The sequence below is a fragment of the Coloeus monedula genome (assembly GCF_965178545.1).
Source record: "Coloeus monedula genome assembly, chromosome: 1".
Lineage (NCBI taxonomy): Eukaryota > Metazoa > Chordata > Aves > Passeriformes > Corvidae > Coloeus > Coloeus monedula.
The window spans coordinates 25,988,135-26,010,163 of NC_138781.1; the positions used below are offsets into that span (position 1 = coordinate 25,988,135).

Genomic DNA, 22,029 nt, shown 5'->3' on the forward strand with positions numbered 1-22,029 from the left:
GAATGAGCTGTCTTTGAAGACACATATAAATTTGGGGTTTTACTTCCCCTGAATGGGGTGCAGTATAATACAGCACAATTCTAAGCTCTAAAGGACAAGAGTTTTCTGCATCATACCTTGTGAATATTGTTAATATTCAAAAACCAGTGCTGACAGAAAGGGTAACTTATTACTCCATGTGAATTGCAGGACAAAATTATTTGGCAGACTCTGCTGTCCTGGTGCCACATATACCATGGCTGTTCTTCACAGAATTGACAGGTTGTACGTAGAAGAAACTTACAGAACATGTCTTTCCTTTTTATTTGGTAGCTTTTAGTTCCCTTACCTGAGGTCCCCGAGGTCCCGTAGGGCCCACAGAGCCTTGCAGACCCTGAGGAAAAATTGGATTCAATTATCAGATTAAAAGGAAATTGCAATCTACTTTCAAGTGTCAAGAACTTGAAATGTATATGTAATGGCTCAAATCTCTGTTCAAGCATTTTCTAGGCACTTTATTCTCTCACCAGAGCACTGCTGCTCTCATACGTATTCAGTAATTACCTGTTACATTTCACCCTCATTATTTGGTTAAAATACTTTTCATCTACAACAAGCATAGTGAATGGCTACTTAATATCTTAGCTATTTGATTAAAAAATTTTTATTTGCTACAAGTTTTTGAATTTAGTTCCTAGAAACATATTAGATACAGAATTCTTAATAAAAATGCTGCAGTGTATATACCAGAATAACTTCAGGTAACTTTGCCTCACTAACTCTAACTGCTGTTCAGTAGCCTGGCAGAGTCACACTAATAGTTCACAAAATCCATCAAAAATGCATCCAAAAATTTAAAATGCCATGCTATTTAATTACATTAGCTGTGATTTCTCCATTTAATGAGTTCTTACCAGTCACCACTACTGCAGATTATTCAAAAATCATTCTGCCTCACTGTTTTTTATTTAGTCACCATAATGCATATTCTACAGAATTTCACTACTTGAGTAAATATTCAGTTATAATTTATTTCTAAAGCAAAAATAGTTTTGAGCAAATTTACTATTTTTTTATTTCTCTTACTTCTCTTTTAATTAGTAACATCTCTACAGGCAGAGGCACTGGCAGACTGCTGCATTTTTCAAGTTATGTGTCACATTTTGAACTCCTAATAGCCTTGACAAATTTAGCAATGATACCTATGCAGAAACTCCATCAACTGCCCTCCCTAGAGATTGAGAGTCAGAAATTTTAAAAGATTCTCTACTCCCTGGCGTTTGCTCCCAGACCAAGCATCAGCCACCAGAGAGATAATCCCACTCAGCTCCAGCACATTTCCAGCCCAATTACACAAGGAATGAAGGCTACAAACAGTGGCTGATGCAATGATGGCTACTTTTGGTAGCACACAAACATATCACTTGAGTCAGTTCTGATTTCAAAGCCAAACAAACTGTCGAATTTCAAACCTGAACAGCATTTGAAAAAGCTCTGATATACAGCACCAAAACTACTGGATTCAGTCTGATCAGTAAGATGAAAAACTGTTTGTGGAAAAATGCAACATTTTCAAATCAGACTCCCAATTATCCTTCAATATCCATCACTCCAGTTAAAGATTGATCTCAGAACACTGAATTTGCTTCTCATACATTTGGCTATATGTGTTCTGTGTCTGATTTTGTCTAGCCTAGAATGCTTTCTTTAAAAATAAAGTCATAACTTTGTTCTATCTTCGGGATTTGTGAATGTGAAGGTGGGAATTCTGGAACTGACTGATCCCCTGCAGAAGACAAAGTTTTTTCATCACTGTCCTCAACAGAAATGAAGCAAGCAGATTTCTGGCAGCCCTGGCATATGTTTTCTATATCCAGATTCCTTGGCTGCTTTGATTATGTTCTTTGCCAGCTTCTGAACAGCTTCCTTTTAGCTTAGTAGACATTTCAGATAACATCATGCTACTTCTCACTTATTGCCTGGATAAAGAAGGTATGATCTTTCTTTATTCCTCTGAGAGATGCAGCTCTCTCCTTTTTCATTGATATTTCAGACTTTTCTGATTCACTTGCTGCCATTTTGAACCACAGTATCCCAAAAGATATTCTCAGCCTTTAGGTTTTCATTATAGTATAATGCCCTTTTCTCTTTGCTATAAGTGTTTCTGGAATGAATATTTATTAATTCCTACCTGAAATTAGTCATCAAATAGCAGCTTCCAGGAAAACAAAAACTTTTCAAGGTCTTTGATAAAGGTAAACATAATATGGATGGCAAAACTGAAGAAATGTACTTTACTAGAATGATAAGTGCAATCTAGTTGGTAGTTCTTAACAATTCTAACTATAAATCAGTGGTTTGCATTACTCATACAAACCTGCTCGTATGAATCAAGATACATGATTACCTCACTTAGCAGTAAATTATCCTTCCCTCTTTCAGAATGCAAATAAACCAGATAAAAATCTGTATTCACTTGCAACATTACTGCACTCCAGGTTAAAAAGAAAGGAGGACAGGATAGAAGCGTGAATGCACAGATGGGCTCGTAGACCTGACAGTTGGTCATGTCGGGTAAGAACCTGCTTTTATTGCAATATAAATTTATACACTCAAATTGAAGTCAAACTTTTACGGAAATAAATTGGGTGGTCTCTGTAAAATGCTCAGTCAAGTGTAAGCAAGGCTTGGCACTGGTCAGGGCAGCTTTTGTTTTAGGCAAGGATCTGCATTTCTTATGCAAAATGGAAAAAAAAAAGAATGTGGTGAACTGTGGGTTCAGTTTCTATAAATCATACTTCTACTATGAATGCATCTCTACCATCAGGGAATTATAAGGTGTTCCAAATTTAAAATAATCTTTTCAAGCTGTTTTTATGAATATGTTACATTGTTTTCTAGTATCTTCATCAAGATAAAACAGTTGAAATAAAAATTATACTTACTATTTCTCCTTTTGTTCCTGGGGGTCCACATTCTCCCCTTTCACCCTTCATAAGAAATCAAAGGGTTCACAGCTAAACAAGATGATTTGATTATACTTCATGCATTAAAGACTCTGCAAGCAGTAGCACAAGAAGTTTAGTAGGCTCTGAGGACGTGGAAGTGGTGTCATTGTACATGGTCTGTAGAAGATATGATCTGCTCTGCTCAAGATAGATTATTTCTGAAAATGCATGCAAAACATCCAACTTACATCAGAGAATAATATATTTAATATCTAATAAGTTTTGCTGCATTTTTCCACCTCGCCGCACCGCCTCCAGAGATCCTTTCCATGCTCTGATTTCATTACTGTGATGTCTGAGATTTTTCTGAATAACAATTGTGAGACTATACATATGAAATGAAGAAAGAATTCAGTGTTTCTGATGATTTAACATATCGATAGACACATGAAAAGCAGACCTATGAGTCCACTGTGCCCATTTTCACGAAATGTTACCGCAAAATTGACTGAAGCATTTTACTGAAGAATACAAAGATTCATAGAGGCACTGCTTTTATTAACAATGTAGAGAGATAAGTGTCCAAAACAAGAAAAGTCAAAATGGGATTATCTCTGTTTCATTTCTGACTATGATGGTCCACTTTGTAATTTCATCTCTAGAATCCCGCAAGTTACGGAAATGCATACTTTTTTATCTTCTTGGAGAGACTATGTTGAAAATTTTCTTGATCAAGCATTAGCCCTTGCAAGTTATAAATAGCTTAAAACTAAACTTCCTTGTGGAAAGTTTTTTGAAAGCTAATGATTGCCACATTGTGTTTGTAGTAAACATTTTCACTTTCTTTTCACTTAACCTCTTATTCAACCCCCATTTTTTTTCCTTCCAGAAACTGCATTTCTGGATTTTGCCACTCTTCTTTTTGTATTTAGATTACATTCTGTGGTTGGTTTATTTAATTTTTTTTTTCCAGCAATCCAGTCTGTAAGCATTTACATAAATTATGAATTTACTTCTAGGGATTGCATTAGGAGCTTTCACGACAAAAAGACAAGACGAGCTCTTTTTTCCATTCTTTCATGTACACAGTCAGCAAGTGACAATTTATTTTCAGACTACTTCTATTCTACAGAAAACTTACCTTTTCTCCCTTGTAGCCAGGAGCTCCCTATTTAAAAATTGAAAAAAAGGAAAAAATCATAGAAGAGAAAGCAAAGGCTTAACATACTGCTAATTTAAGTAGAAAAAGCCCCACTTCCCCAGTAAAGAATTATGTTTCAGAAGTTTAACAATTCACAACAATAAAATATATCTCTGAAATTGCTAAACATATAATTATCTGCAAATCTAGATGTCTATTTTTTACTCATATATTAGCTGTAAATATGCCACTCAGTTTGCCAGCCTCCTAGTAGATAAATGCTGTCATTTAAATGGGACTTTTAAACTGAGTTACTCTTCTACAGGGAGTAGTGTTAATCCTTCTCCAGTGAATCAACAAGAATTCTGAGAATTATCAGTTTTTAGAAGCCACTGAAGGACTATCTAGTGTTTTTAGTAATGACATTTTCAGTTCTGCCTTTGGGATAAATCTAATGCAAGTCAATTCAAAATTGCACAGCTTTGAAAGTTCCTTCTTCCAGTAGCATCTCATTTGTATAGTTAAGCACATGGTTAGCCTGTTTCTCTTAGTATATATGCTTCTGTAAACCAGGCCTTAGTGTAGGTGCTTTAAATAATTGAATAAAGTAGACATATAAAAAATGAAAATAACATTTTTAGTTCAGAAAATGTGAAAAGACAAAGTATGAGTTAGCACTGTAGTAGTCACATACCTCTTCACCTTTTTCTCCATGATCACCTTTTTGAGCATCACCCTATTGGAAGCAAAGGAATACAACTGAAATATGTATTGCCCTTTCATTTATCCCTATTGCACTAAAACCAAGAACACTGTTAACACTGTTACTATTTACTAATATTCACACTTCCTCCTTCCACAATTAAGGATACACATTTCCTGAACATTAACATAGAAAACTCAACTATTGTCACTGGACGACTGAAATCTTAGTCAACAGAGTGAAGCACTCTGCTCAAGGGATCTGTGTACTGTTAGAAAGCTCTGTGGAACTCAAAGAGCCTTCAGCTATATTCAGACACCTCTGCTGCCAGAGGAGAACTGGAATGATAGGCAGTGTTAACTTGATAGCAGTTTAGTTTTAAATTTTTTTCTCATACTTCTAAAGCAGCTCACTATAAACAAGCAAACCTCAATATTTAGAACTTATTTTAACATACTTTTCCTTTGCTATATTCATACCTATGGTTTGAATAACCGGATAGAAATTTGCTTTCTTTCTTTTAAATTCACATTACCTTGTTTCCTTTTGGTCCTGGGTCACCTTTCTCCCCTTTGTCACCAGCACTGCCCTGAAACAAAGCAAGAAAATGTTATTACCATTGTAAGGATAAAATTCACCTGCTTGTCTAAGACCATATCTTAGCGCAAAATCATTCTGGAATAAGCTTTGGTAGAAACCCCTACTGATTCAAGTATGGTACACATGACACAACATTCATTTAGCTAAACCCACTCTGGTATTATCAGGTATCTACAATTTTTTTTTAAACAATATTCAACAATAAATAGATTTTCTACAGAGCATCTGAAAAATCTAATCAGGAAGGCATTGAAGAAAGCAAACACAGTTCTTCCTTCCCATTTCTCAATTAACCACCACCATCTCATCTTCTCTGCCTAGAAAAAAACAGTACAGAACAGTTTAGGGTAAATACTCAGCAGCCCTAAGGAAAAAAATTACTGCACCATTATTACTCTTTGGAGGATCATCACAGTGAGGACTAGAAAGTTTGGTGTACACACACCTGTATAATAAGTTACATCTAATAATTTTGGATAAAATAACTTAAAAAATCTTGGATCTAAAATTTTAAATTGCAAACAGAGGTTCAGATGCACGTTATCCAGATGCCCATTATCCAGAAGGATTGAATGATAGGCCCTGGTGTCATAACCTAACTGTATGGTTGACTGGTTAGAGTCTAGGGAGAAAGATAAAAACCTCTGAATGCACCTTGCTTGTCTCTGGGGGAGATATTAAAGTCAGAAAAATTATCAGAGAGATCATCCACCATCTGAACTCACACTTTTCTGTTCCTTACCAGAGCCAAGAAACATGTCTGAAGTGTCACAAGAGAAAAGAGAGTGTTGGAGGCAGAGTTTTAGATCTTTCCTCATACAGCCCACTACCTTCAAACTTTTGAACCTTTACTCCTCACAAAAATAGAAGTTGCTGCTGGATGAAAACCTTTGTCTACTGGACCTTTCCTTCTCCACTGCAAGATTCAAGAATAACTTTTTCATTTGGGCTCCAAAATCATGTACTTATTTATCCACAGTGTTTTATTACCCAATAATAGAAATACATTTTCAAGATAGTATCTGATTATGGATAGATTTTTTTTCTGAGCTCTTTTAACAGTGGCCTTTCACTACCAACTTCATATGCTACAATAAATCAATCTTTTTGCAGTATGCGCACAGCTAATGTCTTGGTTTTTACATAGTTTACATAGTAACCAACTGAAGTCCTGTGCAGTATTGATTTTGATTAAAATTCAAATTCTTGAGCCTATTCAAATGAATGAATACTTACAGAATCACCTTTGTCTCCTTTTACTCCCTTTTCACACTCGCAGATCTTCTGCACACACTACAAGGTTAATAGAAAGATAAAGCAGTATGTTTTTCAAATATATTATTTCAAAATTTTAAAGTGAAAGTTTTGGTTTTGCCTAGCCAGAGACTAAAGAACATAAAAGTGGAATAATAGGAAATAAAAGATGTTTTAATACATTTATTTCTCATATAATCAACATTAAACTTCCATCTAGAGCAACAAAAATCTGTTACTTGATTTATTTATAACAAAAATAAATCTCACTGCAGTGACTGTAGTTACTGTAATAATTACAAATGTTTAAGATAGCATATACACAGTACACAGCACTGTGAAACTTTATATAAATTTTGAACCATTTTGACATTGTTATTGTTTTCTAATGAGACCACGAATTAACTTGCGTATCTTGCATTAGACATATTCCACTGCTGTAGGAAGAGTTCTTTATGTCTTACTGTTGATACTACTCACTAATGATCTAACAGCATAGATTTCTCAGGAAAAGGGACAGAAGAAATGGAGGAAAGTTAAAATAAAAGCAACCACGGTCAGAAAATTTACCCAGCGATGGAAGGCTGATTAATCCTCAAGTATTGTTGCATTATAGAAGAAGCAGACTTTGGGAAGTCTAGTGTCAATAACAGTAATCAAACACAAAGCTCAAAAACCCTACCTGCTTCTGTAGCAAGGCTTCCTGAAAATAAAATGAAACAAAAATGTTACTTTCATACAGATATGATTTAATTTAACAGAGTACTAATTTTTCCCCTCTAGTTTACAGAATTTCCAAAGTGAATGGTAGAGATACCTTCATCCCTCATTCCTTCCTCAAAGGGGTAAGAACCAGTCTGTGCAACTACTCATAAAGAAAAGGGTTCTTGGTAGAAAGAGAGGGTTATTCCATGTGACCCAACGATCAGAAAACACGAGAAATAATGGGATAGCTAAACAGACAGTATCAAGGTGCAGTGCTAACAACAGGGACCATGAAAAGACTTCCTAATCTAAGGCCTTCCTTTGGAAAGCCCTACAAACAGAATATGTAGGGGAAAGACTCAGTGACTATGCATGAGATCAAGCTACCTTCTAAAGTGTTTTCATTTGCTCAGAGACACACGCGGTGTGCTGGGAAACGTGATCAGCACAGCTGAGCTGTTATTGTCCAAGCACGCAATTCCTTGGAGGGGGGCTGGGAAAAGGAAGCTCCAGCTGCCCTGACTCCTGCTGTAGCAGAGAAGGCACCACAAAACCCTCTGCACTGTCTTCAGGGCTTACCTAACCAAAGTCAAATGAAATCTGCCATGGGTAGACACGTGACAAGAATAACATCAGCATAACTTACCAGTTCCAATGCTACATCAGCTACCAGGTTCTCATCATCCAGGGATAGCACATGTTTAGAGGATGAATCACCAGATACCATGCGCAATTTTCCTTCTTGGACTGTTTTCTTAGAAAGGCCAATGGTAAAAAAATGTATTCCAAGACTTCTGGCTGTTGTGGCTATACCCTGTACATTAGGGCTATTTGGATGATCCACACCATCAGTCATCAAAAAAGCCACTTTTACACTTCTCTTACGACTTTCAGTTTTAAACAGCTGAGTGGCATTTGAAACTGCATAATAGGAGTAAGTGCCATGGCCAATAAGGCCCAGAGAATTGATTTTCTGCTTAAAATTCTGGACATTTTTCCAGGCTGTAAAGGGATGATCAATGCTGACTGTGCTGCTGAACTGCATACCTGCTAGTTTAACATTATACATGTGGGACTTAACTGGCTTCATCTCGAAAATGCTGTCAGTTATGTTTCCAACAAAATTCTTCTGTAAATCAAACAACTGATTTTTGGCACTTTCTGAACTGTCCAAGATAAAGACTATATCAATGAGACACATATCACCTGTAATGGAACAAGAAAGTTAAATCTATGAATGATGGGAACACCTGCACAACAGATTTCAGATAATTCTCTGCAAAAATTATTTTCCCAAAGATTCCTCTGTCTTCCCGGTAAAAATTCTAAGGATAAATTTCACTGTAAAATCCCAGAAATTCTAATGCAAACTGTCAAGTTAGCATCTTCATGGGATTGTTTTAGTATTTTAGTTGATATTGTATATAAAATTTTCCACATGCAATTTAAAACAAAAAGTCAGGTTTCTTATAATTTCTGTTAAGAGATATGCATGTCCATGAAAATCACTGATTAAACTGGAATCCATGCCCAAGTAGTCACAAAGTATTTTCCAGCCCTGATAATCAAAAGAAACATTTTATATATTCACATGAAAGTTATCAATTACTAAATAATTATGCTAAAATGCATGGATACCTGCAACACGGTCAACCAGAAACTTTAAGAAAATAGTTTTACCTTCATCTTTTGGCATGGGAGAGTAAATATTCTTTCCTTTCTTTCTGTTTTGCCCATGTACTACCTGGTTTGTTACCATAGCCAGAAGTATAAAGCAAAGGAAAAGACATTTTTTCCTCATAGTGACTTTCCTCCCAGTTAGACAACGTTTCCTTCCTGTTAAAAGTAAAAAGTAAAAAGCATGTGAATACTTCATTAATAGAAGCAAATAAATAAATACAGATACTTTAAATACATCTTTGTTGGAAGCATGTGCTGGAGAAAATATACAGAAAACAATTCTATAAGTCACTGTGTAGCTAATTTAAGCACAGTAACCAGCACTACCTCAACTCTAGCTCACATGTATAGTAGAACCTGTTTCATTACAGAAGAAATATGGGTATAACCCAGGATTGCCTTTTCGTTCTTAACAAAAAGTCATTCGAATAGCTAACAAAAAAAGGTTAAATGAATTGTTACTCTATTTATTAGGAATAAACAAAGATCTGGGTATTTTGGGATACAGATATATTACCTAGGTCTGGAGCATCTGTATGAACAACTTATTCCTCTAAGAAACAGTGGCTAAGTAATGAAATTCAGTATGTTAATATATTATTAACATTACATGGCTATTACAGAATATGTGCAATATTTTTCATAAAGACAGTATTCTACTATAGGAGAAAGTTTCACAAAGGATGTCTGGACTTCAGGCGGCTCTCTTGAAAGCTGTTTATTGCATAGGCGAAGTTACAGCATTTCAGGGAGTGGGTATCCTGTGGGAGTGGGTATCCAGAGCCCTACAGCTGCCAGCTCCAGCTGTAGGCATACCTGAAGCCCCTTTCTGTTCAAGTTACAAAGCATTTTATACCTTTCTTTGCAGAGTATCTTAACACATAACAACCAATAAGCACCATACACAATACCTTTACATTTGCCTATAGCCTATCTTAGCTACTACCATCACCATATTATAGTCATTATTATCCAATCACAACAGTAAGTAAGTTACAATTTAAGCTTACAGTGGAGAATTCTCAGACCTCTCTTTTTCTTACTACTTCAACATTTCTTGTTTGCCTGCCATATCTCTCTTTTTGGTAAAGACATGTTTTCTATTTACTTATGCTCTTCTTGAGATTTATTTACTTGGTGAAAAACATGTCTTTGTTTGTAGTCACATACCTTTGTCCTACTCCTAAAAATCTCCTTCCAACTCATCTCCAACTTTTGCCTTCTCAGTTATTCAGTGGTCAGTGTTTCAGCAAAACATCTTTTACTCTATATCAAAACTTGCTTTCATTTCTATCTCATCCTCAGTTTCTACATTCAGAGATCTTTCTGCCAAGCCTACATGTCTGTGAAACTTTCTTACCAAACTTTCATCCTCCCCAACATTCTACTCTAATGAGAATATACTGACAAAATGAAAATTAGAACATTTAAATCAGCAATTCAACATATTTCTAGAGTACACTGAAATATATTAAAACTGATTTACAAAAAAAAGCCTGTATTTTATAAAAATTCATTTTAAATATCAATAACAACAAAGACAATATTTTAAATGTAAAAATCCTTCCTAAATCCTCTTTTCAAGTCCATCAAGCAGTCACATATACAGAAACCATAAGTCCAGTCCTCTAAAAACAAAAAGGAAATAACAAAGCCTCTTACCTTTGAAGGCATTCAGAAAGCAAATTGTGGATTGAAGAAGTTTTCAGCGTAGAAAATATGTCCTGTAGGTCATACTGGAAAATATGTTTTGTTTACCAAAATAAAGCAATCTACGAATAAATAGCCTACCCACTTGTAAACGGCTCTACCTTGCATGTAGATGTTTTATCTTTTATTGCTGCTGTTTAGTTGGCCAAAGTTTAAATGAAGATCATCGGGCACTTGGCCAGGGCTGAGCAAGAGACCAAGACATTTTATTAGAAGGGACAGTGTTAGTCTGGGACCACAAGTGTTTTTCCATCTTAAGTAACTGTACTTTTACATTTGAAAAAAAACCACTTTTAGGCAACCTACATCTTTACCCTTCACTCTGCCAGTCACATGTCTTCACCTTGTCTGTGTTAATGTTGCAGCACTGGCTAGATCAGAGATGTGAGAGCAATACATCACTTGCAGGCTAGAACTGAAGTCTGACCTGATGGTTTTGACAGTCTGCAGGACTCAAAGGCGGTAACTGCATTAGCAATTACAATAATAAAAGACAAAAAAAAAAAAAAAATTCTTCTTGAGCTGGTTTCCTCAGAAATTCTTTCTGCTTTTTAAATCCTCTGAGGGATCAGACACAGATAGGATATCTGAAAGGTGATGGGTCATTTAGGTAGCTTTCAGAATGTTGCACGGAAATTATATTTGCTCTATCTACTGGCATGCTTCAGAGTAAAGTTGTGTTATCACAGTGTTAAGTTAAAAAATGGGGTGAGAGAAAGTACGCAATGATGAGTCTCAAGGAATCATAACATGCCCTGAGGGAGTTAAGTACAAATGCCCAGCAGAAGGTTAGCAGACATCCCCTAGACAGGGACTGCCTACCAGGCAAGACATCCCTCAGCACCTTGGTCACAGGGCAGAACCATAGAACATCCTGAGCTGTTAGGGACCCACAAGAATCATCTTGTCCAACTCCTAGCCCTGCATATGCCAAAATGAAAAATCACACCATGCATCTGAAGGAATTGTCCAAATGCTTCTTGAACTCTTACAGGTTTAGTGTGTGACCACTTTCCTGGGGAGCCTGTTCCAGTGCCTGTTCCTGGCTGCCAGGACACACTGTCAACTCATGTTCACCTTGCCATCAACCAGGACCTCTAGAGCCCTTTCCAGCCTCTCATTCATCAGTCTGTCCATACATACAAGGTTGTCCTGTCCCAGGTGCTGAATCTGGGACTTACCCATGTTAAACTTTATACAATTGGTGACTGCCCAGCCCTCTAATTTGTCAAGGTATCTCTGCAGGGCCTCTCTGATGGAGTCAACAGCACCTCCCAATTTAGTATAATAAGCAAATTTACTTAGTATACCTTATAGACCTGTGTCCCAGTCGTTTATGAAGATGTTGAAGAGCACAGGGCCGAAGATGGAGCCCTGTGGAACCCCACTAGTGACAGGTTGCCAGTCTGATGTCACCCCATTCACTGTAAACCTGTACCTGACCCCTGAGCCACTTGCTCACCCATCACGTGATGTGTTTATCCAGCTGTGTGATGGACATTTTGTTCAGAAGGATGTTGTGAGAGACAGTATAAAAAACTTCACTGAAATCCAAAAAGATTATATCAACTGGCTTCCTTTGATCAACTAGGTGGGTTACCTTGTCATAAAAGGAAATAAACTTTGACAAGCAGGACTTCTCCCTCATTAAGCCATGCTAGCTGTGACCGATGATGACTGTATTTTCCTTCAGGAGTTTTTCACTACCTCCCAGAACAATCCCATCCATAATTTTACCGGGCACTGATGTGAGACTGACACACCTGTAGTTACCAGGGTCATCCGTCTTGCTCTTGAAATTTCCCAGCTTCCAGACAGCTGAAACCTCTCCAGATTCCAAAGACCATTAAAAAATCATTGAGTGAGGTCTCACAATGACATCATCCCTTTGAGTACCCTAGGATGAATCCCACCAGGCCCTACAGACTTAGCAAAATCCAGCTGGAGCAGAAAATCCCATGCTAGTTCAGGGTTGGCTGGGATATGTTGAGTAGGAGCTTGTAAGTAAGCCAAGTACATTAAGCTTTTAAGTGAGCAGAGAACATTTCCTGCTGATTTCGTTAAAATGTTGGTGAACGGGAAAGAATAGGGAGGAAAAAAATAAGGCACCACTGACCAATGAACATAAAGAAAGTATCTGTCTTCATTAAGGTCAGTAGAAACATCCTTCATGTAGCCTGGGTGCAAGGTCTCATGTATTGATAGACTACAAACACTTTCTTAAGCACTCACTTTCTGCTTCTCCAAGGGTGTATACCTTTATAAAGAGACATTCAGCTAGAAATCCACCTTTGCAAACGCCATTATTTATTCGTGTGTGCTGTGAGCCATGAGCATGACGGCATATGTAACTTTAACCAAATTAAAGGGTGAGACAACTCATACTAAGGAACTCAAAGAGACCTTAGCTCTTAGTAAAGATGGAGATAACACTAATCTGTTTGTGTTGCTGGTTTTGGCTCGGGTAGACTCGATTTTGTCCACAGTAGCTGGTATGGGGCTGTTTTGGATTCATGATGGAAAAAGTGTTGATAATTCAGAGATATTTCAGCTGTTGCTGAGTAGTCCTTACACAGGGTCAAGGCCTTTTCTGCTCCTCATCTCACCCCAGCAGGGAGTGGGCTGCAGATGCACAAGGAGTTGGTAAGGGACGCAGCCAGGACAGCTGACTCCAGCTAACCCAAGAGATATCTCAGACCATATGCCGTCATGATCAGGATATAAAGCTGAAGGATGCTTGTTTGGGGGGCCACTACTCAGAGACAGGGTGGGCATGTGCCAGCTGGTGGTGAGCAATTGTTTTCATTCACATCATTTGTCTTTCTTGGGTTTTATTTCTCTTTGCTATTTTCCTTTTCATTACAATATTATTACTGTTATTAGTTAAAAAAATTAATTGGTTAATTGGTTGAAAAAAAATATTAAACTGTTCTTCTCCCAACTCGTGTGTTTTCTTATTTTTACCCTTCCAATTCTGTTCCTCCCATCCTGATGAGGGTGGAGAATAAGCAAGAGGCTGTGCAGTGCTTAGTTGCTGGCTGGGGTTAAGCCACGACAGGTTGCACGTGAGAGCTGTACCTTTGCCCTACAACTGTATGAAGTACCATTCCTACACAGAATTGTCAGTCTGTTCACTCTCTGTTAACATGAAGTGTACTGAAGGAATATGCTGCTAACAGAAAAAATTCTACCCATCAACACTGCTCACCCTCTTCACCCAGTTCAAGTGAGGAAGGATCTGCTGGTCCAGCAGTTGCACCTTCATTCTAAAGGGCCTCCTTCCTATAAACCTCTACATCGTCTCCTGTCAAATACAAGTCATCTTTATTGAGGCTAACTGTCCTCATTAAGTAAATATTGCCTTCATTACACACATGGAAAACAAAGAGTTTCAATGGAATACAATATTTTACACAAAATATCTGTTAATACATTAATATTTACATTAAATATCTGTATAAATGATAAATATTGTCAGCACCCAGCGTCTGTTGTATTCGAGACATTGGTGATCATTAAACACTTCATTAGCAACAAACTAGTCACAAGATCACTCGTACTGTTTACCTACTTATTCTCACCCTTATGCATGCTTAGACCAAGACTGCAAACAGCCAATTGGATCAACAGCTATGGAAAAAAAATGCTTTTTCCAGCAGCTGGCAAGGTTTATCTGCACTATGTGCCAAAACAGAACTAAATGAATGGATTTCCAGATGTGTTCAAAGATTTCGCACTTTTTTTTGGGACCTGCAAACATGACTCTCATCTGGCAGAGATCAGAAAATGTTAACACTTAGAATTTTTAGACATAACAATGTGACTAGTCAAATATACATGTACCATGGTAGTTCTGATGCACATGATGTATTTGGACAGAAATAGGGTCAAATTTAGTTGTATTTCTCTGGCTAGAACATCCATAAATCTGTTACATGCTGGTCTGTAACTCATCTCTGGGAACAGCCTAAGCTCTTCTTCACTTCTTACTGTGTTTTGGAAGTCCAGTAAGAATCTTGACAGTTCCACAACAGGATTGTTGATTTACAATTCAGAGCTTTTTTTTTTTCACTAGTCTTGTTAGTATATATTTTCGTGGCTTTGTATTCACTTAGAAATCAAATCTGATGGAAGCAATGACTCCAGATTTACAGCGTTGTTTTTAACAGCAATACTTCTTGCAAAACTTTTTAGTACAGAAGTGTTCCAATGGCTGCCCAGAACCACATGCTCTGAACTAGATGCTCAGCACATTCAGCTTCCAGGACTACTGAATCTGTCTAAATGCACCCATTACATGACCATACTAAAGCTCTAGTCTGCAACACAAAGTTTTATCTGTACAACTCATTTTATGTTGCTAGTGACATTTCAAGTTAAAAAGCCTTTAGTTCCTGCATACATGCTAAGTCATCTCTTCTACTGGAAAAAATAGTGTATAACTTTTGTTCCTGGTACATACCTTCCCTCCTTGAATACTTCCTGCTATTCTCATTACTGAAACTCAAAAATGGTAAAGAAGAAATGAAAAGAGAGAGTTGACAAAGATAAGAGAGAGCTTCTATATGAAGACAGACAAAGTAAATTATGATTCTGTTGCTTCAAAAGCCACAGCTAAATGAGGATGTGATACAGATGTATACAAGTAGTACAAGTAGTAAAAAACCTGACTATTCTAGAGCACATGAATGTAAAATGTCAGAGGACTTACACTATGGGTCAGGTTGTTCGATGATACTGAATCACTCCAAACTGAGCCTAGAGACACTTCTGAGATAGAGTCAGAGAAGTGGGCATTTGCTTTATTCAGCGCTGGGTGCTTGGGGGATCGCTCCTCCTAGCACGCATGCCAAGCACACAGTAACTTACAATATATGGTTGCATTTCATGCATATTCATTACATTTCTTAGAAAAGGGGTGGTTATGCAAGTAATTTCTTAGAACTCGTTATTATCATTAGCATACACGAAGCACAGGCTCAGTGCACTCTGGTGGTCGCACCAAGGAAGGCTCGAAGTCTTCCTCTGTGGTCGTTCTGGTGAAGGCCACAATCTTCCTCACAATGCACTTTTCACCCCTTGCTGCAGAGCATGTGCAGTTATGGTTTTGCTGCCTCTGCAGTTTCTTGGCAAGCTCCAGCTGCTTTTTGTCTCTTCGACTATCTTTCTACTGTACAACATTCTGCTTCCTAAGTTTGTGGTTAGTGCCTGCTAACCTCTAACATTTGCTACTATATCTCTAATGCCTACACAAGTACAATGATTTTAACCCTTTCAATATCAATCAAAACTCACTGCCTTAAATTTATATTTTTTCCCCTGGTGCACTCTTCACTCAATAAGAAGGTGAATAATTACTATAAAGAATACTAGCTTTTTTTTCTCTGGCTAGGAGACACTAATAGGTGAAATTTGAAATAAATATTTTAAACAGCTTTTAAAAATCACTGTTCCTAGTACTAGATGTGTCTTAATTCAGTGCCATTGTTACTCATACACTGTATTAGCAAAGTTGTGATTATCTGCCTTCTTAAAACCAGATTGCAGTAAGTGTATCAAAAGGATCATTTCGTTGCTGAATATTTATGCAATGAAGATATTTATGCTATTTAAATCCTGCCCTCTGGTGTATCTACATGATAATGCATAATGATAGTAATGACAGTACTTCATACCGGGCAACTCATTCAGCATTTAATCATTTATACACACCTAGTAAAGGAGGCTACTGTCTGGGCAAAAGATTTGTGCCCTTGTAATAGAAGGTGGAAGCTAAAGACTAATTTATCAAAAGACTAAGATACAACACTTTGAGGAGCGAGGATATCTCCTGGAAGAATTGGTATTACTCCTTAGTTCCTACCTGATCCTGAGATTCTAAATACTCGTTTCACACATTCCTCTCTTTTAGATACCCAGATTGAGAGCACCAGTATGATGCCTTAGGTTTTAACTTTCATATTTTTCAAATCCTGTACTGCCTAGTGTGTAACTCTGAAGTTTCTTGTAGCCTGTTAACTTCTGCTCTCTCGTGCTAGGCAGACATAACAAAGCCTCTCCAGGGCTGCTCTACAAGGACACTCAGACTGTCCTAGGCCCAAAATGTGTAAACCAAAAGTCTCTGAAAGGGGGGGCAAGCTTGGGGAAATTACATCATTAACTGAAGCTTTAATTGGAGAATTAACCCTGATGTGCAAATGAACCAAACTTATGAAAGTGTGAAGAACTCGTGACCTGTTGTCCAACTTGGGGTCTATTTTGGCAGTAGCCTCTGGCTCCCCAGGGTGTACCTTTGAAGGCCTTTCAAATAAATACCTACCTTTATTCCCTTACTCTTGTCTAATCTCTGTTTTTAGGGTGGTCTCTTCAGGCATCAAGTACATCACATGGATCTTCTGAGTACTGCAAAGTTAATAAAAGCTAAAAGCGAATGTACTGGCAAGGCAGTATGAACTGCTGAAGTAAGTACAGTTCTAGGTTGTCAGAGAAGTGAAATGACAGTCTTGTTGCATCACTTATGTAGCACTGGCCTGAGAAGTGTTTTGCATTAGTACAAAGGTAAATTATTACTTCCATTTGTAAGTAAACGGAGCAAGGATTAAAACAGTAACTGCTTAAAACAGATTCACTTTACTTCCTGACAGTCCCATTCCTGAAATTCCAGTCCTGTTTGGACCAGGCTCACTTTGTTGTTGTCCCTAAGAAAAAGACAAACACATACCCCCCACCCCCAAAAAAGAAAAAAAACCCAATAAAACCAAACCAAACCAAAAATCACAAAACCCACAACACCAAAAGACTTCCAAAACTCCAACTTAGAATTATTTGTGTAAATGTTTTACTTCACTGATGGCTTAAAGCAAAGATGGCCAAATGTGCAGCCATTACAGGATCCATTGTGTAGCCATTTTGTGGCTACAAGAAATTGATGGTTTGAATAAGGGCTTTGGTCAGCAACAGAGAATATTGTTAAAATACAGCATATTTCATTTTCAAATTCTTTAAACAACCCTTTGTAAATCCTCTATGTTTCTGGTTATCATAACATATGATACAGCTCAAAAGGAGTTCTCTAACAGCCTACAGTGAGCAAAACTGAAGAGTTACCTTTTATTTCATGAGTTTCCCTAGAAGAATATGAGCTCTAATATATAGAAAGCCTGGTCCTCTATCACATATATCTCCTGCTCTATCCTTCTAAAATCAGTATTTTTTTCACAGGTTACCTTTGGACTTTGAACACTCAAACTTTGTGATCTCTTTCATCCAGCTATTCTTTCAGGAGCCTGGATACCCTAAAAAGATTAGCTAGGACATTAATTTTTAAACTTCCACAGATCAGTTTTCCAATTAATAAAATGAAGTCGTTATCTTCAAAAGAAAACAAATGTGCCTGTGAAATTCTTGCTGTATTTATTTCAATTTCCCTTGCTCACATTTCTACACATCCCACTGAATAACAAGTACAGCAACCACCACTAATACTAATGAAATAAGTGAAACTGGGAGTTTTTTCAGTCTTATCCAAGCCTGTGCACTTGACAAAGGCCATTCTGCCATCAAAAGAAGAGTCACCTTCCTTACTTAAAAGGCTTTTTATTTTGAATGCCTCAATTAATGAATGACCAAAGTGAAAGACCTGGTGGGCCAACTGGACCTACTGGATCCTCTCCGCCTTTTTCACCTTGAAAATATATGGCATTTGAATACAGCAACTTGCATTGTGTTTTTAACGTGGAATTGTATAAAATTAAGTGATAATCCCAACATACACAAAGAACAAAAGTATGATCTGTGCAAACAAAAGAATTTTCAGTAGAAATACTAAAACCTGGAGGAAACAGTCTTGCAACCTGTGCCCAAAACTTCAGCAATCATGCTGCTGAATCTGTATAATTTAGAATCTTTTTAAAGAGACATGTATTTTACATAGACTGAGAAGTATGAACTCCAGCTTCAAACGCCCTATGTAATGAATACTTTCTTCTCTTACCAAAAATCAGATAAAGCAATACTACTGGGTATGCATTATGGCATGGAGGAGTACAACACTACATCTGAAACAGTCTGCTAGGCTCCATTAAGCAACAGCTTCTGCAAGTTTAAGTAACCATAATCCAAACAAGTACTAATGTTAAAAATAGCAATGACAGAATATATACTTTTTTCTTTTTCTGTAAAGGGAGGAGCAGCAGTAGACTTAAATAACTAAATTAGTATTTGACATGTCTTTAAAAATCAGTGTTAACATCGCATTGCAATAGACAAAAAAAACCTCTGGCAGTATTTAGGTGTTTCTGCATTCCTGAAAGGATTTAGCCATTTTGGCTAGTTCCTGTAGCCAGACATGACACAAATACAACAAATCTCAGAGATTAACATAAACTAAATGAAAAGCCAGCCTTCCAGGAATCAAATATGAAAAAGCATAACAAAGTTGTAGGGAAAAAAGAGCTTCCAGTTAATATCTCAAAAAATATTAACTAACCATGGTATAACTTGATCTCTTACGAATTTTAACATATCTTTAAAGAAGAAAATAAGCTCAAAATGGAGCTTCCACTGTACAAAGTCTTTACATGATCAAAAATTCTTGACTAACTCAGAGACTTGTACATAGAGCAAACTTGGAATATTTTGCAGTCAGAACAAAAAAGAAAAAAAAATACATCATCCATGAAGATAAATTGCTGAAAATAGTTCAAAATATAACTGCATAAAAACAATTGTCACATATAAATTCACATTAGAAAAAAGCAGATCTTACAAGGAATATCACAGGGACTGATCACAAATGTGTGCAATGCCTTAGAGGCCAAAAAATGTAGGATTAAAATGAGACTTGATGAAAGTCAAGCTGAGTTAGATCCTTAATGATTTGGGGGTTTAAATGTGTAAGTTTATTTTACCATATCAGTTGCAAGGAATAAGGAAATATAAAAAGCAGCTGTTATGCAATGGTGATGAAGAGATTAAAAATTAGGTACAACCTCAAAACTAAGAAAATATTGTGTATTATTTACAAATAAAGATGCTGCTATTGGACAAAGACACAAATGTGGAGACAGCTACATGCAAATGGAAAGGATAAATCAGAGCATGGAAAACAGAAGCAAAGATCCAAGAGTTTAAAAGGTTCAGAAACATTAGAGGAACTCACAACCTCACTAATGAAATACTGCTGCAGTATTTATTTTGAGATCAACATAGAAAATAAAATTTCTGCGTGTGGTAGAATGATCAAATAGAAAACATCTATGTCCCAACAGTTCATGTGATCTGGGACACAGTGGTCTCTCAGGTAGTAACATTCTTTTGCATTCTGAAACACCAAATAGATCTTGGTTTTCTATTAACTTACTTTGCACCTGTCATTGTAGTAGCAGCATTTACTGGTTCAAAATATAATATTTAATTTTTAAATTTCTCTGAATCTTTCTTGTGCCAAAGACACAGGAAGTACCTCTTCTGTAGCTTGTGTATTTGTTAGTTGTGTATCTGGACCATCATTAGGACTCAAGAAATGAGTAAGATGTCTGACAGTTCAGCTGCTGGTGTCAGTTAAGCTGCTGATTCTCTAGTACCTAAAAAACTTACTCTTAGAATCAAAGTTAGATGATGTGATTACTGCAAGTATTAACTACATTTATAAACTGAACTCCCATACTTTCCCATGGAAATATGTTAGGAACACACAAACTGAATTTCATCTTTGTTATAAAAAGAACCTCCAGGTGATTATTTGAAACACATGTGAAAAAGCCACTATGTTCCACTTCAATGGCCGCAGAGGAAATGGAATGATGAAAATGAAACAGATAAGCATGAAAATCCAGGCTGCCAATTTTGCCTTTGATATATGATAGACTATTTAATCTGAATTACTTTTCATTTTTCCACATATTTGGGCTATTTTATTTATTAAAACAACTGCTGAGCTCTTAAAGATTACTGTTACTAAGGAAAAAAACAACTGTTCTATGAGGAAAAGTGCTCTTAAAATGGAAGGAATATTACAATTAAATCTGAGACAACTAGTTGTTGCACCATTACACAACATTTGTGGCTTAAATTAATGAACCCTGTGAAAATTTAACACATAAAATGTAGCTCTTTGGATAATACAAATTCTCCACTATGCTTAGAGACAAGAAAAAAGACAACAGACATTGACACAAATCATGTTCAAACACATTTTTAAACTAAAGGCACTGAATATTATTGAAAAGAGATTATTGAAATATGGATGAACAATGGTTTATCATACATTTTCTTAAAAATGTTTTGCTAAGTTATAAAAACATTGGAAAGGCCATTAAAATTTATATGCCATAATTCAAAAGAGAAAGTAGGAAAATATTCAATAAGGAAGCCAAAGTATATGCATTTCCTTTCTTTTATGAGAAAAGAAGCAAGAGAAGAAGTAAGGAACTAATGTCCTAAAGTAAGGAACTAATGTCCTGACTCTAACAGTGCTGAAGGAAACTTTAAAAATGTGGTATTTAAATATTTCCAGGCCAAATATCACTGTTTCTGTATGAAGAAGGAAGTTATTTTGAGACAATCTGAAATTGTCTAATTAGTACTTCAGTTTTTAATTTTTATTTCAAAAAATTTTAAAGCGCATTGAAAACAAAAGGAAAAAGGTGGAACTTCACATTTCCATGGCTTGCAGAAAAACAGGTTGTAAAATCCTAATCACCTAGGAGTGAGGAAATACGGTTTTGGGTTTTTTTTTTCAGGTAATTTGTATGTAAGAAAATTTCATTACTGTGTCATCAAATACTGGAAGAAGTTGCTCAGAGATGGTATGCAGTCCCAAAATCCCGTACTTTGGCTGTTTGAGCAGGTCTCCAGCAAGAGGGTGGAGGGCTAGACTGGATATGAGGGAGAAATTATGTACTGTGAGGGTGCTGAGGAACTGGAACAGGCTGCCCAGAGAAGCTGGGATGTCTCAACCCTGCAAGTGTTCAAGGCCAGGCTGGACGGGGCTCTGGGCAACGTGGTACACTGGGAGGTGTCCATGGCAGAGGGCTGCTATTAGATGCTCTTTGTGGACACAGAACCGCAGAATGTTTCAGGCCGGCAGTAGGTGCTCTGGCGCAACCCCGCTGCTCCGCAGGGCCATCCCAGAGCACACTCCGGGGCCCCGAGGCCGCCCGCAGCTCTCCGGCCCGGCCCGGCAGGGGGCGCTGCGGTGCCCGCGGCGCGCGGGGCGGGGCGGGGCACGCGACCGTCCCGCGCGCCAATGGGAGGGAGGAGAGCGGACAGGGCCCGGAAGCGCGCGCGCGGCGCCGCCCAGCGGAAAC

The 22,029-nt window shown here is 37.3% G+C and overlaps 1 protein-coding gene across 1 annotated transcript in view; it reads right to left on the bottom strand.

Annotated features, from left to right (window-relative positions):
* Positions 1-10,797, bottom strand: part of COL28A1 (collagen type XXVIII alpha 1 chain) — a 62,372-nt gene extending 51,575 nt beyond the window's left edge. The window contains exons 1-10 of the mRNA XM_082297063.1: positions 10,673-10,797; positions 9,011-9,166; positions 7,977-8,536; positions 7,308-7,328; positions 6,608-6,664; positions 5,307-5,360; positions 4,763-4,804; positions 4,069-4,095; positions 2,925-2,969; positions 329-373 (exon numbers count right to left, since the gene is read on the bottom strand). Coding sequence (XP_082153189.1) covers positions 329-373; positions 2,925-2,969; positions 4,069-4,095; positions 4,763-4,804; positions 5,307-5,360; positions 6,608-6,664; positions 7,308-7,328; positions 7,977-8,536; positions 9,011-9,131 — 972 coding nt within the window. The 5' untranslated portion in view covers positions 9,132-9,166; positions 10,673-10,797. The remainder of the gene's footprint in view (positions 1-328; positions 374-2,924; positions 2,970-4,068; positions 4,096-4,762; positions 4,805-5,306; positions 5,361-6,607; positions 6,665-7,307; positions 7,329-7,976; positions 8,537-9,010; positions 9,167-10,672) is intronic.
* Positions 10,798-22,029: the final 11,232 nt, after the last annotated feature.